This window comes from Carcharodon carcharias, chromosome 13 (assembly GCF_017639515.1).
Source record: "Carcharodon carcharias isolate sCarCar2 chromosome 13, sCarCar2.pri, whole genome shotgun sequence".
NCBI classification, from domain to species: domain Eukaryota; kingdom Metazoa; phylum Chordata; class Chondrichthyes; order Lamniformes; family Lamnidae; genus Carcharodon; species Carcharodon carcharias.
In genome coordinates this window covers 15952385-15971140 of record NC_054479.1, presented here as the reverse complement: position 1 = coordinate 15971140, position 18756 = coordinate 15952385, and the positions used below count along the sequence as shown (strand labels likewise).

Below are 18756 nucleotides of genomic sequence, written 5' to 3'. Positions count from 1 at the left end.
CTATTTTACACCCGATTGGATCTGGTGCGGGCTCACCTGTGGGTTGTAAAATTCTGCTCCTGAAGCTCTTTAACCAGTGCTCTTAATAGAAAAAATAAATTATATTTATATAGAAGCTTTCCCAATTTTAGGATGCCCTGTACTGCTTGATGATTGAAATATAGCCACTGTCGTAATGTAGCAGTGAATTTGTACATGGGTACATCCCTCAGGCAGCAGTGGGATACATCAGCAATTAAACTGTTCCAATGCTACTGGTTGAGCGATCAATGCTGCCCAGGAGAACTTCGCTTACTCTCCTTCATGTGACATCATGGGATAATTTATGTCCACCTGAGAGGGCAGGTGGGGCCTCAGTTTAGCAGCACTCCCTTGGTACTGCACTGGAGCGGCAGCTGAGTTTTATGAGCTTAATCCTGGAGTGGGTCCTGATCTCATGAGGTGGGACTGCTACCATTGACCCAAGGCGAACACCAGATAGCTAGGCCTGAATTTTCTCTCCCAGGTCGTGAGTGCAGAGTTGCAACGTTTCCCAGCTCCACAAACTTGACCTGGGAGAAAGTGCCCCGGAAGTTGAGATTTTCATTCTGGGGTGGCAGGGTTCTCTAGTGTGGCCGGGTGACCCCAGAACAAGTGCGGAGGCTGCCGGGTGCAGAGGTGGGCTGGGCGGAGGGCCTGCCTCAGTGCATTGGCACTTTGTCAAAGAGTTTTTTAAAAATGCGTTAAAATAAAACACAGACTTTCAGCATTCACCCCTCAAACCCCCTCACCTTGTGCACACATTCCCCTTGCCCTTCCATGCCATGTCATGCCCTCTGCTCACCACCCATGGTCCTTTATTAGCCCCATGACAATCTATGGCCCTCTATCCATCCCTCATGGCCCTTTATATCCCCATGCCAATCTAGCGCCAATCCATGCCCACACCCACCACCCTTTTATCCTCACATCTACTGTGCCAACACACCTAGTATCCATCATGGGCAGACCTCAGGAACAATGCTGAGATTAAATAAAATATAGCTCTAAGTGTCCATTACAGACTTTATTTTTTTTCAAAACATCCTCATTCATAATAATCTATTCACTACGTTTAAATTCCTTCAAATACCCAATCCCTTATAGAAAAGCTTTTCATTCATGTGTTTAACCCCTTATTGAAAAAACAAGCATTGGAATCCATAGTCCGCCTTGAAGGAGACTTTAACCACTTGAAACTGTCAATCAAACTGTAAAATGTAAGACACCCCCAATGTGATCATGTATGATTGTGAAATCACTCATGCAGCACAAATCCAGTAGTGATCGCCTGAGGTTTATGTCAACAGAGTGAAATAGCAAGCAATTATTTTTTTTAACACTCCACACAGCTTTTTCAAAGATTTAAAGGACAGGAGTTTTAAATATCTTGACATCTTAACAGTTGCTTTTGACATTTTTGACACTTTTGAAAGTCCCTCTTGGTAGTTGCTTTTGACACTTTTGACAGTTCCTCTTGACAGTCTGCATGACAGTTCCAATGAGTTTATACACTTTTTTATGCACATTCATGTCCACTTTTAACAATCCTAAAGGGCACCTTACACCTCCAAAACGGCAGCCTACTTCTCCCAAAGATGTCCTGGGAACATATTCAAAGGGGGACCCATCTCTGCAAAAGGGTACCCCATCTTTTCAAAAGACTTAGCAAAGTTTATATCTTCTCCAACCAGGTCTAATCTGCACACATCATGTGCATCACTCCTAGCTAATGAAATCAACTGGAGGCAACTGAAGTTTGATATGGGCAGCTGCCTCCATGAAATGTGCATGTGCTAATCCCAACCTGGGCTCATTTCCTGCCCCCGTGAAAATGGTAGGTCCCGTGTTTGGGGGCGGGACTTCTTTATTTCGGCCTCTTCTGCCACTTTTGCAATGATGGAGAGTGTCTTCATCATTGTGAATATTCAGGCCATATGTCAGCAAGCTATTCACTAAATCACAAAATAAAAATAATACTGGCATTGGTCAAGTGGCAATTGAAACCTGACCATTCTCTGCACTGTGGGAATTTAGTTTTTAAGACTTATTTTGTGCTTATCAGAGTGAGAGATGTCAATGTTGGAGAGTTAAGTAGCTTACTTTAGGAACCAATGTGAACATCAAGCACATCCAAATTCACCAACACAGTTAGATACACAGTAAAACTGTACTCCTTTGTTCTAAAAAGGTCCTGAACCCCAATCTGAGAAGACCATCGCCGTTAGCATTTCCTTCTTAAACCACCCAGTGGATTGTCAGAGCAATGAAGATTTAACACGGCAGACTCACAGTTCTGAGAACACTATTTTAATAGGCACGTAAAGCTAATTGTAATGATTTAGGGTAATTCTTCCATTAAAATAATGGACATGGAAATATCAAATGAAGGCAGTAAATGTTTGTCTGGCAATATCACAAGCATGTTCATAGCAATTTATTTTAAAAATGGGTTATGTCAGAAAAGGAGGGGAAAAGAAATAATGCACTCATTCGTTACAGTTGTGACATTGTCAACAGAACTGGCCGCTTGTTAATGGAGTTAATGGACTTCCAGTTCACTGAAAGAGATGCTTTTTTAAGAATTGGTTTTGGGTCTGGTCTGAGATCGAAATTGTTGATTAATACTGTTAAACTTGGTCCTTTTCTTCACCTCCTTCATCGATGGCTTGTGACATTGTTTTACCATCAGAAGTTCAATGAAAAGCTTGACTCTAATTCATTCTCATTGTAGTTATTCCACTTTTGCTTCATTTTATCTGACAAGGTTCGACATGGAGCTGGCCCAAGCTCTTGGCGAAGCTGCCTTTGAGAAGACCCTTCGCGAAAAGGTCTCACAGGAAAACCAAATGTTGCGGACAGAACTTTATCGAACACAGCAGAATCTGCAGGTGAGACACAGATTACGGCATGATTCCTTTAACCGTTCCAGCAGTCTGAATCTTAAGATAGCTACAGATTGGTGATCGTAAGCATAGAACATAAACGCTTATTTCACCTGAGTTTGAAATAACCCTTATGGCCTGAGCAAACAACTCCTGGTTGAACAGCATCTTTCTAGCTGCTAAGAGCTGTACCTCTCTTTGTCCTTTACTTGTTAAGGTAATTTTCTCTTTTTCCCCTTCCTTGGCTTTCCAAGTGCAATGTCTAGACAAGGGTAGACTGGACCTCCAACATTCTACTATGCAGAAATAGATCACTGGAAAAAAAGGCATGAATACCTCTCCATTCTCTGAAGAGACCATTGGTTTCTACTTAGCATGGCTGGTGTGTGTGCATGTGTAATGGAGGGTAAATAAATGACAGACTGCCTGTCTCATGGTGCAAAGGCCATTGATGTGTGCCACCCATGCACTTGTTACAGTGCATCAGCCTTAGATTCCTCACTTACACCAGTGAACAACATATGAGCAGCTGTGTGTTGGAGGTCATGCCCAGTGAAATACAGTCCCCACCACTTGCACCACCTACACTTATCATAGGCAGCTACCTTTAGTGGACAGATAGCACTGACCATCTGCCTGTACATTGGTAGCCAATTAGAAACATAGAAACTTAGAAAATAGGAGCAGGAGTAGGTCAGTCGGCCCTTCGAGCCTGCTCTGCCATTCATTATGATCATGGCTGATCATCCAACTCAATAGCCTGCTCCTGCTTTCTCCCCATATCCTTGATCCCTTTTGCCCCAAGAGCTATATCTAACTCCTTCCTGAAAACATACAATGTTTTGGCCTCAACTACTTTGTGGTAGCGAATTCCACAGGCTCACCACTCTCTGGGTGAAGAAATTTCTCCTCTTCTCAGTCCTAAATTGTCTACCCCATATCCTCAGACTGTGACCCCTGGTTCTGGACTCCCCCATCATCGGGAACATCCTTCCTGCATCTACCCTGTCTAGTCCTGTTAGAATTTTATAGGTTTCTATGAGATCCCCCTCATTCTTCTGAACTCCAGCGAAGATAATCCTAACCGACTCAATCTCTCCTCATATGTCAGTCCCGCCATCCCAGGAATCATTCGGCTAAACCTTCGCTGCACTTCCTCTATAGCAAGTACATCCTTCCTCAGATAAGGAGACCAAAACTGCACACAATATTCCAGGTACGGTCTCACCAAGGCCCTGTACGATTGCAGCAAGACATCCCTGCTCCTGTACTCGAATGCTCTTGCTATGAAGGCCAACATGGTCTTCTTTACCGCCTGCTGCACCTGCATGTTTACCTTCAGCGACTGGTGTACGAGGACACCCCGGTCTCGTTGCACATTCCCCGCTCTCAATTTATAGCCATTCAGATAATAATTTGCCCTCCTGTTTTTGCTACCAAAGTGGATAACTTCACATTTATCCACATTATACTGCATCTGCCATGCATTTGCCCACTCACTCAGCTTGTCCAAATCACAGTGAAGCATCTCTGCATCCTCCTCACAGCTCACCCTCCCCCACCCAGCTTTGTGTCATCTGCAAATTTGGAGATTTACATTTACTTCATTCAACTAAATCATTAATATATATTGTGAATAGCTGGGGCTCCAGCACTGATCCCTGCGGTACCTCATTAGTTACTGCCTGCCATTTGGAAAAAGACCTATTTATTCCTAATCTTTGTTTCCTGTCTGCCAACCAGCTTTCTATCCATCTCAATACACTACTCCCAATCCCATGCGCTTTAATTTTACATGCTAATCTCTTATGTGGGACTTTGTCGAATGCCTTTTGAAAGCCCAAATAAACCACATCCACTGGCTCCTCCTCATCAACTCTACTAGTTACATTCTCGTAAAATTCCAGTAGATTTGTCAAGCATGATTTCCCTTTCATAAATCCATGCTGACTCTGTCTGATTCTGCCACTGTTTTCCAAGTGCTCAGTTATTAAATCTTTTATAATGGACTCTAGAATTTTCCCCACTACCGATGTCAGGCTGACTGGTCTATAATTCCATGTTTTCTCTCTACCTCCCTTTTTAAATAGTGGGGTTACATTAGCTACCCTCCAATCTGTAGGAACTGTTCCAGAGTCTATAGAATCTCAGAAGATGACCACCAATGCATCCACTATTTCTAGGTTCACTTCCTGAAGTACTCTGGGATGTAGATTATCAGGCCCTGGGGATTTATCGGCCTTCAATTCCGTCAATTTCTCCAAGACCATTTCCCTACTAATACTGATTTCTTTCAGTTCCTCCCGCTCACTAAACCCTGTGTTCCCCCATATTCCTGGTATGTTATTTGTGTCCTCCTTTGTGAAGACAGAACCACAGTATGTATTTAGTTGGTTAGCCATTTCTTTGTTTTCCATTATAAATTCTCCTTTTTCTGACTGTAAGGGACCTACATTTGGCTTCACCAATTTTTTTTCTCTTCACCTACCTATAGAAACTTTTACAGTCAGTTTTTATGTTCCCCCTATGCTTACTCTTGTATTCTATTTTCCCCTTCTTACTTAATCCCTTAGTCTTCCTTTGCTGAATTCTAAAGCGCTCCTAATCCTCAGGTCTGTTGTTTTTTCTGGCCAATTTGTCTGCCTCTTCCTTGGATCTAATACTGTTTCAAATTTCCCTTGTAAGGCATGGTTTGGCCACTTTTCCAATTTTCCTTTTGTGCCAGACAGGAATAAACAATTGTTGCAGTTCTCCCATGCACTCTTTGAATGTTTGCCATGCCTCTCCACCGTCATCCCTTTAAGTAACGTTTCCCAATCCATCATAGCCAACTCGCACCTCATACCATCGTAGTTTCCTTTATTAAGATTCAGGACCCTAGTCTCAGAATCAACTACGTCACTCTCCATCTTGATGAAGAATTCTATCATACTATGGTCACTCATCCCCAAGGGGCCTCACACAACTAGATTGCCAATTATTCCTTTCTCATTACACAATACCCCGTGTAGGATGGCTTGTTCTCTAGTTGGTTTCTCAACATATTGGTCCATAAAAACATCCCGTATACATTCCAGGAATTCTTCCTCTATGGTATTGTTACTAATTTGATTTGCCCAATCTATATGTAGATTAAAATCACCCATAATTACAGATGTTCCTTTATTGCATGTGTCTCTAATTTCCTGTTTAATGTCATTCCCAACGTCACCACTACAGTTTGGGTGTCTATATACAACCCCCGTTAACATTTTTTGCCCCTTGTCGTTTCTCGGCTCTACCCATACAGAGTCCACATCATCGGAGCTAATATTTTTCCTCGCTATCGCGTTAATTTCCTCTTTAACCAGCAATGCAACTCCACCGCCTTTTCCTTTTTGCCTGTCCTTCCTAAATACTGAATACCCCTGGATGTTCAGTTCCCATCCCTGGTCACCCTGCAGCCATGTCGTAATCCCGACTATATCATACGTGTTTACATCTATTTATGTGGTTAATTCATCCACTTTATTGCGAATGCTCCTTGCCTAAAGGCACAAAGCTTTAAGGTTTGTCTTTTTAACATTACTTGTCCCGTTCCCACTATTTTTCACTGAGGCCCTGTTTGATTCTTGCCCTTGATTTTTCTGCCTATCACCTTTCTTATTCCCCTTTCTGTCTTTGTTCTTGACCTTGATTTCCCCTCCTCTGACTCTTTGCATTGGTTCCCAACCCCCTGTTAATTTAGTTTAAACTCTCCCCAACCACCCTAGCAAATATTTCCCCTAGGACATCAGTCCCAGTCCTGCCCAGGTGTAACCTGTCCAGTTTGTTTTGGTCCCACCTCCCTCAGAACCAGTCCCAATGTCCCAGGAATCTGAAACCCTCCCCCTCACACCAGCTCTTCAGCCAACTGTTCATCTGATATATCCTGCTATTTCTACTCTGACTCACATGTGGCACTGTTGGTAATCCTGAGATCACTACCTTTGAGGTCCTACTTTTCAACTTACTTCCTAACTCCCTATATTCTGCTTTTAGGACCTCATCCCCTTTTTTTTACCTATGTTGTTTGTACCAATGTGTACCACAACCACTGGCTGTTCACCCTCCCCCTTCAGAATGTCCTATAGCCGCCCTGAGCCATCATTGACCCTAGCACCACGGAGGCAACATACCATCATGGAGTCTCATTTGCAGCTACAGGAATGCCAGTCTATTCCCCTTACAATTGAATCCCCTATAACTATAGCATTCCCACACTTTTTACTCCTCCCCTGTGAAGCAGAGCCAACCATCATGCAATGAATTTGGCTGTTGCTGTTTTCCCTGAGAGGCCATTCCCCTCAATAGTATCCAAAGCGTTATATTTGTTTTGCAGGGGAATAACCACAGGAGGTTCCTGTACTGCTTGCCTAGTCCTCTTGCTCTGCCTGGTAGTCACCTTCCTGCCTGTGGACTCTTAGCATGCAGTGTGACCACCTCTCTACACGTGCTATTCACGATACTCTCCGCTGCACCAGCTCTGAATCCCGGGCTTGCAGGAGCTGCAGCTGGAGATGCTTCCCCCACACATGCTGACCCAGGGCACTGGAAATGTTCCTGGCTTCCCACATAGAGCAGAAGGAGCACATCATGGCTTTGAACTCTCCTGCCATGACTTATCCCTTTAAATTAAATTAACCCTTTTGGAAGATGCTTAATATCAAATAATATCAATTACTCTAGGGCCCTTCTTCCCTGCTCCCTGCTGTTACAGAATATAGTCTACAAATGATGAACCACAAAATAAGACCTTAAAAACTATAAGTGATAAAAGTAGGAAATACTTACATGACCGTACTCACGGTACTCAAAGGATCACCTCGTTCCTCCTCACTGCTCTCCCTCAGTCACCAAACTCCAACTTAAGCAATCTACTGCAGCCCAAAGCATCACTCCAGTGCAGACAAAGTCAGCACTGTAAGATGGCCTGTTTTTGTACTCTCTGAATCTAGCCTCTGAAAACCCGTTTAAGCCAGTTCTCCAATTAACTAGTTGTAGCTGCAAGCAGAGCCTGTATAAACCCTGTTTTAAAGCTGGCCTAAAACTCACCTCCTTCCAGTCCAAACAGCAACTTTTAGTTAATTACTAAATTTAAGAAAGATTAGATTTTAGATAGAAATTAATTCTTAAATTCCCTCAGTCACCAAACTCCAATTTAAGCACTCTACTGCAGCCCAGAGCAGCGCTCCAGTGTAAAGGTGTTGCTTAAATCCTAGGACAGTTTAATAAGTTCTTTGCACTTTATTATTCCCCTATTTACCTATCTGTGTAGCACTTCACAACAGCCCTCTGTCCATGTGGTGGCCAATTTTTATGCTCTGGAGATTTCTGTGACAATCTATTCTGAGTTTAATGGAGTTGTGTGGTTGCAGAAACAAAGATGTCATGAATTAAAAGATCAAGGAGAATTGTTAGGGCCCCACGTATTACAAAATCTGGGCTGTCACTTGTAAACAGGAGCGTATGTTCTGGAATATCGCCATTCCTTTGTCAAAATCCTGAAACCCCCTCCCTACTGTGTACCTACACCACAGGGACTGCAGTGGTTCAAGAAGGCAGCTCACCACCACCTTCTCAAGGTTAAATTAGGGATGGGCAATAAAAGCTGGCCCAGCCAACGAAGTCCACATCCCATAAAAGCATAAAGAAAAAAAATGACTAAGTCGGTTCATATAAGATGCTTGGTTGAGCATCCCTCTTGCCTTCTCTCTCAAACAGGGAATGGGACTGCACGTCACCTCTGATTTTCCCTACTCCAAGAAATGAATAGGATTGTCACTTGAACACACAGCACTGTGCAGAAAGCTCCAGATACTGAAGTTGCCAAGAAAGTCAATGCTGTTTTTTTTTTTCAAATTTCTGTCCTGTTTGTTAGGGAAAAGAATCTGAGGTCACAACCCTGAACCAGAAAGTAGCAGAGCTGAACGTGGAACTGTGTGAACTCACGTCCCCTGAGCCGCAGAGCAAGGAGACTGTGGCACAGATAAAGAAGCAGCTTCGACATCTGGAGGCTACAACAAAGGAACAAAGTAAAGAGAACAGCAAACAAGCGGGAACCATAGAACAACTGGAGCAGGTCAGGCAGGATCTGCTCGTCCAGCAACCAGGGCCACCCGAGTAATATCTTTAACTCATAGCTTTTCCTTTCCCAATCTAAAGTGAGTGGCAACAGGCTATGCAGTTGTGGAGGACATCAGAATCAAGCCTCTAGCCTCTCCACATTCAGAGTCACAGCAGGGGATGCTGTGTGGAGATCAAGAGCACGAACTTGGGCCAATTTTCTGATCCCTATTCTACCGGTCCTGACCCCATTGTAGTGCCCCAAAGGTTGGCCCGTATCTGAAATTGTCATCCAGTTTTCACTGATTGAAGAACCATAATGAACTTTCTCCTCCTCCCCCCCTCCACCCTCATATTTTCTCTGCTCTCCCTGCCTTGTGGAAACATTCCCTCAGCTGTAATCTGTGCGCTTGTCCGTCAATTATTTGACCATTGTGCCGAGGCTCCCACCGGGATGTCCTGTTGTTAACTTCTCCCTCAGGATGGCAAAAGGTTTGACTGGAAAACGCGTGAGAAAATCTGAGTCTGATGAGCTTTTTGAAATCTGATCTCCCAGTTGGCAGTGCAGTCACTGTGCCATCTTGTGGACATACTTTTCTGTAATGTTGGGGGGGGGGGGCGGGGTGGAGAAGAGGAGTGGATGATGGTGATTGAGTTGGTGATGGACTAGAGATCTATTTATGAGTGTCCTATGTCCTATTGCAGCGAGGTATCAGAAGCAAAAACCGTTCTCTAAGCTACAGAAAGGGAACAAAAAAACAAGAATGATGTGGTATAAGGCAGCCTGTATACACAAACTAAGTCGGAGTTATTACCATCGTGCATGCACTTTCACTGTGACTGGTAGTCAGGGTCCCACTGGGAATTATCCCTGGTTTGCATTTTAACTGACCTGTTTAGGGATAGATCTGAATGAATCTGGATTCCTGCATGCCCAGAACTGTGATAAGAACACAGGAGAAGGTACAGGCCATTCAGCCCATTGAGTGTATTCCACCATCTATTGATAGCTGATCTATGTTTCAACTCCACCTACCCACTTTAGTTTCCTAACCCTTAATACCCTTACCTAACAACTATCTAGCAATACCTGTTTTGACATTTTCCATTGACTGTCCCCAGCCTCAACAGCTTTCTATTTTATAGTGGGGGTGGGGTAGGTGTTGCAGATTTTTACTACCTTTTGTGAGATGAAGTGCTTCCTGAGTAAAGTTGTAGCTCTAATTTTGAGGTTATGCCCTCTTGTTTTGGATTCCCCCAGCAGAGGAAATAATTTATCTCCATCTACCCTATCAAGTACTTTAATCAGCTTAAATAGCTCAATGTGAGTACTGCCTCCAGATGCCTTACATCACTTTGGTCTATCATTTGTTGAGCTCTGAATCTGTATTTGTACTTTGAGCTGGCTGTTGGTATGAAGCAGAAATTGTTCCTGTCAATGCATCTATTTTCTCCCAATGCTTAGTTGTTAAATATACCAATCAGTGTGCTACCAAGTGGTCCCAAGTTCAATTCCGGCTCTGTACTTAGTTGGCTGATCTCCATCAGGGTGGTGCCAGATGTGCTATAACTGACCCCAGTGCCTTGGGCAAGGATGGAGGAAAGAAAAATCCATCAGGATTCCCCTTTCTTTTCATTTTCAGGGCCATGGGGAAAGAGAGGGTGCGCGGAACTACTTTGATAATGCTTAGAGCCAGCACAGACATGGTGGGCTGAATGGCCTCCTTCTGTGCAGTGTGGTTGATTCTATGGTTATGATTGTTAGTGATCACTTGCTGGGAAGTGAGGGTGGGATCCCACTCATCTGTGCTTCTCTGGTTGAACAGATTTCCAGTGCTCACTATCTAGGTTCAACACAGCTACTTGCCTGAGGTGTCAGGGGGCTGAAGGCACCAGCTTAAAACCCCACAATAAAATGAGTCAGTATCTTCAAGTGAAGCGAGTGGGTAACAGAAGGCTTTCCTGAATGTGTTTTACACAACTGCACTGCGGCCTCATGAGTTCTTACAACAGTATAAATACTCATTAGTTTGTGAAGAACGTGCTCATTGGTACCTCGAGATTATACTCCAGCTTTGCAATATTCCTCCAACCCATCTCCCATTGTCCGGGATGTATGTTGGAGGAGATAAGGAACCTCCTGGGGCTGGTTGCCATGGTCTGCATTGTCAGCGTGTATGGGAGGGATCCTTGTTAAGATGAGACGAAAAGAGCAATGAATTGATTTCCACACCCAGCCAAAAAAACACTTTGAACTTGCAGCTTGCGTTATATTTTAAAAAATGCACTTTCACTGAGGACAGATACTATAGAAACAAGTTTAAATTGAAGAGCTACTGAATCTCACAGTTTAGAGCTGACTTGTTGCTGCTAATGACCAGCCAGTTCTGTGTGGCAAAGGCTGTCCAAGGGCACAAATTATTTTTATTTTATTTATTTGTTCATGCGAAATTATGTCTTCAGTATCTAGGTTAACAAATTAGCATGGAAATATTAGTTACCAGGTGGCAAATAGCAATGAAGCAATGTATGATGATATATTTCTTACATATATACATTGTATACATATATATATATGTGTGTGTGTGTGTGTGTATACACCACCACCTTCCGAGGGCAATTAGGGATCGGCAATAAATACTGGTTTAACCAGCGACGCCCACAGCCTGTGAAAGAATAAAAAATATCTTTTGACGTATTGTGTCCACATTACATTTTTCAAAAATGCATTGGCAGAACTACTTCTCTGGGTTGCCTGGCTTAGTATCTTTTCAGCTCACACACTATGGCGCTGAAACTCTTAAAATTATTGTAAGTAAACAACCTGAAGGTCAGATGTAGCTTTTCATTAGGAACACAGGAATGGGAGTTGACTATTCAGCCACTTAAGCCTCTTCCTCCATTCAATAGGATCATGACTGATATGTATCACAACTACATCCAACTCAGTAGAGTCCCCTTTTAACCTCTCTCTCCCTATTCTCCAACCCTAGGTTGATTGTTAGCTGCCAAGAGCCATTATCCACGTACACATGGGAATAAGGTCACTTGGCGAGAGATTGCAGGGCACCTGTTCTTGTTTGCTCCCGCCACCAACCACCGCACCCCCCCCCCACCAGTATGGAGACAATACTTTCAGGAGATGAGATGGGGGGAGAAATGACAGAAAAAAGCGATAAAAATTCTTTAACCTGGAACATGTTGGCTGAAGAAATATTTATGAAGTGCTCTTGATGTTGTAGTATATTTACTGATATTTTTTTTGCATTTTTAACAGACTATATTACCTCTCTGTTTTGTTGTCATTCTCTAGTTCGTTTCTCTCTCTGTTTCTCACCCCTGCTATTTTTTCACTTGTTGCCTGACTTGTTCTCATTCCTTTAATTTTGTTCTTACTGTTTCTTAATATTCATCTTTCATTCTCAGAGCCTTTTATTCCCTCTGCCTCCATCTCCTTTTTCACTTCCCCCATCTTTCTGTTTTCCTCTCCCTCCAACTTCCTCACTGTCATCTCTCCTCCCTCTCTAGCTCCCTCCCCCTTTTTCTCTCCTTCTCTACCCTTCCATCTGTCCCCTCCCTCTGTCTAACTTCCTCTCTTGCTCCCTCTCGTTCTCTCACTCTCTCCTCCTCTTCCTCTCCCTGCATTCAGACACATCTCCGTTTTGAACTAGAGCTGGAGCGAATGAAGGAGATTCACCTGAAGGAGCTGGAAGACAAGGAGGAAGAGCTGGACGATGTTCGCAAGTCCTGCCAGAGAAGGGTATGCTCCTCACTGTGCCATGTGATGCAGTGTGTGCCAGATCTATTCCTTGTACCACCTGTGCATTATTTATCCGTTGTGCATGCCCATCTCAAACTCACATGGGTGAAGTATCTTTTTTCATAGGGCGTGAACGTCACTGGCAAGGCCAATGTTTGTTGCTCATCCCTAATAGACCTTGAGAAGGTGGTAGTAAGCCACCTTTGCTGCAGTCCATGTGATGTATTTACACCCACAGTGCTGTCAGGAAGGGAGTTCCAAATTTTTTGAACCAGCGACAATGAAGGAATGATGATATATTTTCACATCAGGATAGTGGAAGAAGGGGAACTTGTAGGTGCTGCCCATGTCCTTCTAGGTGATAGAGGTTGTGGGTCTGGAAGGTACCGTTGAAGGAATCTTGGCAAGCTGCTGCAATGCATCTTGCAAATGGTACACACTGCTGCCACTGTATGCCGGAAGGTGGAAGGAGTGAATATTTAAGTTGGTGGATGGGGTTCCAATCAAGCAGGCTCCTTATCTGGGATGGTGTCAAGCTTCTTGAGTGTTGCTGGAGCTGCACTCATCCAGGTAAGTGGAAAATATTCCATCACACTCCTGCATTGTGCCTTGTAGATGGTGGACAGCCTTTGGGGATTCAGGAGGTGAATTACTTGCTGCAGAATTCCCAGTCTCTGACCTGCTCTTGTAGGCACGATACTTATATGGCTAGTCCAGTTCAGTTCCTGGTTAATGGAACCCCCCCCAGGAAGCTGCTAATGGGAAGATTCAGGGTGATGGTGATGCCTTTGAATGTCAAGGGGAATCTTTGTATGTGTCTCTGGATCCTCTTTGCAAGGACATATTGCCAGCTGAGTGAGATCTGCCACCAGAAAGGAATGTAAATGATTCTTTGAGGTCAGGGGCATCTCTGTTCATGATGAAGAATCCGGGTACAAATAAGCGACAATCTTGCAAAATGTCTCCTTTGCTGAACGTGAAAAATGTTTTCCACAGAAATATGGTACAGCTCCTTTAGAATGCGTATTTGAATTGGATTAAGTCCGCTCCAGTGTCAACTTCTTCCTGGAGTGTCCTGGTGATCTGTTTGTAAATCTGTTGGCCTCTCCTTTATGTCTATGTATGCGCCCAGCCAGAATGGCAACACTGAGTTTTCCAGGAGGCTTGCATGTGAGAGAATGATTTCTTACCCTCTGGACTGAGGATGGTACTCTCGCACGTCCTGCACAACAAAGGAGCTGCGTGGAACTGGAGGCGATCCAAAGCACTCAAGAGCTCAACTAAAAACAGAAAATTCTGTAAATAATCAGCAGGTCTCGCAGCACCTGGGAGGGGGGGAGAGAAACAGAGTTGACAGGCCAAATGGATGGTAGAAGCCCTGCTACTGGGGCTGAAAGCGAGAGGTGGGCTCACTTCAGTCGACGGCAGGACCAAGGGAGGCACATTCCCAGCATTGGCCAATTAAATGGCCAGAGCCAGGAAGGCCATCCGATTAAGGGTGGTGGTTCACCCCCAGGAGCTCCTGGCCTACTCAGAGGGCTTGTACAGTTGTGTGCTTAGACACTATTTTGATCTGATTGAGGGGCTGCACTTGGTTGATTTGTAAGTGTTTTTGAGGCTCTTTGGGCAGCTGAAAGTGCTGTTAACCTGTCTGATGTTTGGGGGTTCTTTCTCTTTGTCGTAGCTCCGTCAGTTGGAGATGCAGCTGGAGCAGGAGTTTGAGGAACGGCAGCTGGTCCTTCATGACAAACAGGACTTGGAGAGCTTGGTTGGAACCCTCTGTGAACAGGTCAGTGCTTCAGGTGTGTGCTGGAGATTACACACTGGTGTGATGGACACGTCATTGAAACCCCACTGAGGCAGCACAGCTACCTCCGGCAGTCACACAAATGTGCAAGAATGATACCAGAAATTGTTGCGTATACATGTCAGGAAAGGAAGGACAGGCTGGATCTCTTTTCTCTTCAAAAATGAAGGCTGAGGGGGTGACCTAACTGAGGTCTTTAAAATTATGAAAGGCTTTGCTAGAGTAAAAACAGGGAGAATATTTCGTGTTGTGGGGAAGATCATAACTCGAGGCCATCAATATAAGATAGTCACCAAGAAATCCAATAGGGAATTGAGAAGAAACTTCTTTATCCAAAGAATGATGAGAACATGGAACTCACTACTACAGGGAGTGGTTGAAGTGAATTGTCTAGATGCATTTAAGGGGAAGCTAGACAAGCAAATGGGGGACAAGAGAATGGAGGATTATAATGATGTATTTAGACGAGGAGCGATGGGAGGAACCTTGAGTGGAGCATAAATACTAGCATGGGTAGGTTGGAGCGAATGGTCTGTTTCTGTGCTGTATGTGCTACATAATTATATGTAAATGCATGAAGTAACAAAGCTAAGAAAACTCAGAAAGGTAAAGGTTATTGGGCAATGAAGGGAATGAACCATTAAGCATTCCAGAAAGAGATTTGCACAACTATGTATGCACCCTTTCAATTGAAACTAATATAAGGTTTACTTGTGTTAGTTTATTGTAAGGGAATGTGTATCATTACTAGTGCACCAGCTGTGTTGACTACATGTCTGGTCACTGGTAATCCATTTCCAAGAGTGTCCATCCATCAGATCAGAAAGTGCACCAGGTCTTCTGACAATATAAGTTTGTAACTTTTTGAATCGAATGTTTAGGTTTTCAAATTGAGCATTTGATTTTCACCTGAAGGTATAGGTTTTGGGTCTCAGGTTCCAAGCAGCTGTTCTTTGTGTACGACTCCAGATAGTGAGTGTCGTCAGGGTATTTGACTCTGGAGTGCTACATCCACATTCACTTTTCATATGGTCATTGTAACAGCAATCAAAAGCATAACCATGGTAGAATTTCCCAGGGCTCTGTCTACCCATCTCAGCCAGACCATCCATGCTGAGACCGATGGTAATGGTGCAACTGCTGCTCTGGCTGAGTTGAGCGAATGCAGTAGAAGCTGGGGACTAAACCTTGGGTCATCTATTGTACAAGTGTCAGCTCCACCCGAAGCAGTGGGTCACCCAGGTAATGCATTCAGTTATACCTGAATGTTCTGCTTTAACCAGCAGAGAGCATTAGCTTGCAACAATAACATCATCACATCCACAATTCACTGCAGTAAAAAGATGCCAAGGCATCCTCAATTTGTATCGAAACAGAGAGCTCAGCTGTACTCAACCTTAAATGTAATTTGGGTGGAATTGATAGAACAATTTTATTCCTGAACTGGCATTATAAATTTTTAATTGTGGGAAAAGGAATGGACCATTCCCCTTTAAAAGACAAATATTTATTACTAAAATGCTGCAATTTAAAATCCTCATCACATTCCACAGATGTGAACAACCTTAAAATGGGGAGGTTGTTAATGTTGCCTGTTCAATAGAGGTTGTTACAGGAAATATGGACTTTAATAGAAATCCCCAGTCAGCAAATGTTCTCGGTCTAGCCTATAAATCAGACCACAACACGTAGCTGCTGAGTTCCCTCCTCTCTCCCAGTTTCTTCTCCTGTGATGCCGAGGGACAAGTTCAGCTCATTATTCCTGACTGTGAGAAAATCAGCTCATTGGTTTGGGAGTTTCTGTCATGAAGGCAATGGCGAGAGCAAGGGTTGGAGATAAAATACCTTGTGTGGCCTGGAGAGGTCTGAATTAGCATAGCAAGCAGAGGATGATGAGCAGGGCCCCTAAAGGTTGTAGCTCCCTGGCTATAAAGAAGCAGATGGGCTTCATCAATCTACAAGCATTTAAAATACAAGGCTGGCTACAAAAATAAAACATTCTTCATCTAAAGATGTTGAACCTGCAGGAGACCCTTCAGGACCACATGAATGGCTTTCCTTTTGCATTCATTACCATACGCCCTGAGGGTATTCTCCCTAGTTATTGGTAAGATTGCAGCTCGTTTTACAAATACTGGCAGTTAGGCCAAAGCATCAGTCTACATCCATCACAGTGACAAATACAACTTTATTGCTCATGTTTCTTTGCCTTCCGATCAAGCTGATTCAATGGTTGAGATTTGAGGGGAAGGGAAAGAGGAGGGAATGGGTGCACATTGAGTTCAATCACTTTGGGACCTGATCTTCTCTCCCTCTGCTGGATCTGGTGATCAAACGTTCAATGGGTTTAGGCAGTTTCGCCTGCGCCTCCCAACTTGTATCTACAAAATGTTCAAAAGTTAGCAATGAATTGTTTGTCTCAGTGCAAGATTTCACAAAGATAGCTGATGACACAATTACCCTGATCATCCTGTTGCAATAGTGTACAAAGTTTAGAGATGGGAAGGAGAGAGGAGTGGTTGAGGCATATTTCTGTTAGAGTAAGGGGAGACTTATCCTCTCTATAGCCCATGCTGCACCTGAGTGCAGGGCAGATGTCTTCCATCTGCAACACATTCAGAAGAGCAAAAATTTACCCCCAAAAGCTAACTCTTAAAATAGCTTGGTGGCCGTAAATTTTGTGATTCAAGAGCCTATTCATTGGCTGGAGGATGATATCTACTCAGGATCGTGAGTTCCTGCTATATGGGTCTTCTTGTGACTGAACGGGTTGTCACTTGACCCGCTGGTGTTTGGAAATGTGGGGCAGGACATCCCACGAGGTAGTAGGATCCGGAATGTAGGATTTGCATCCTTTTCTTTCCATCTCTGATGCTGTTCTGCTTCATTATTAAAGCATTTGGACCCAAAGCATATTGCAGCTCGATGGACAATTGTTGCAATTTTGAACGATAGGTAGAAAGCTCCTCCCAACCTTCTGGGAGAGCTTCAGAGTCTCTTTGGAGCATTTTCTTCATCCTCCCCCGGAAGGTTGGCCTTTTGAGAGTTGAGGAAACAGGACATTGCGGGGGAGATGGCTTTCAGCCTTCTGGACACAGTTTCCAGTCTATCGTTGTTGATTTTGCAAGAGTATTGCCTGAATGTTTGTGGAGCCGGCTTCAAGAAGGACACTAGCATTTGTTAGAAGGTCCTTGCATTGAATCTGGAGGATGTTGCAGTGGCATTGCTGATGGACTGATACTAAGGGCCTATTATCCTATGTTCTGATCACAAATAAAGTCTGAAGTACAGTTACAATGCAGAGAAGAAAATCCTCCGATTTTGCCCCTGAATGAGTTGAGCTTCCTCTTTGGTTTTCCTGGTGTCCCATAGTATCTTACAACACAGGAGGACATTTGGCCATCATACTTGTGCTGGTTCTTTGACAGAGCTATCCAATTAGCCCCACTTCTCTGCAATGTACAAATGAACCACAGTTCAGTTTTATTTCATTGCCTCCACAGAGTCTCGAGCCACCCTGCAATGTTAGTTATTTTCTGTCTGTTCCTTGTTGTGCATCACTTCAACATGTCCAATCATCACTCTCAAACCAGGTTAGCCTCCTGAAACCCCTTCTATTTGATGTAGATCCATAATATGTTGGAGCTCATGTCTCGGTGGGTAGGGCTGCCAACTCTGGTTGGACATGTTCCTGGAGGTGTCATCACATGACCTCTTGCCTCCAACTGTCCCACCCCACATTCCCTCCATTGACCGTCCAACACAACCACACTCATGATGCAGCTTTCCACACCAACTAGGAATCGAATATAGTCGTCATTGCCTGAGTGGATGATTCTTGATTGTCAGTCAAACAGCATTTTATTCTGGCGTGGTCCAATATTTTTCAAACCAGTAAACAAAAACATTCACCAAAAATATTTTTTTAAAAAGCAATTATCTTAGTGCCCCTATGATTTTTCCTCTGGGTTGTTCGTGCAGTATTGTGGAGATTAATCTTTAACTCCCAGAGTCTCCAGGATAACCTTGGAGAGTTGGCAACCCTACCTGTGGAATGCACAAGGTGGACTGGCAATATGGAAGGTTAGGAGATTTCCTGAGAGTTCGCGTGACTGGTTACAGCACTGTGCCATCAGTACGTCCTCCCCTTCTCACTGTCTTTTCTAGTCAGGATCCTGATAAATTTAAGACTGGGTCACACA

General features: G+C 43.8%; 1 protein-coding gene across 4 annotated transcripts in view; it reads left to right on the top strand.

The window, feature by feature from the left end:
* The window catches only part of LOC121286299 (unconventional myosin-XVIIIb-like), a 341286-nt gene that overhangs the window by 224715 nt on the left and 97815 nt on the right, over positions 1-18756 (top strand). For all 4 annotated transcript variants that reach the window (XM_041203361.1, XM_041203360.1, XM_041203359.1 and 1 more), the window contains exons 28-31: positions 2786-2909; positions 8803-9003; positions 12637-12747; positions 14432-14536. In XM_041203361.1, coding sequence (XP_041059295.1) covers positions 2786-2909; positions 8803-9003; positions 12637-12747; positions 14432-14536 — 541 coding nt within the window. The remainder of the gene's footprint in view (positions 1-2785; positions 2910-8802; positions 9004-12636; positions 12748-14431; positions 14537-18756) is intronic.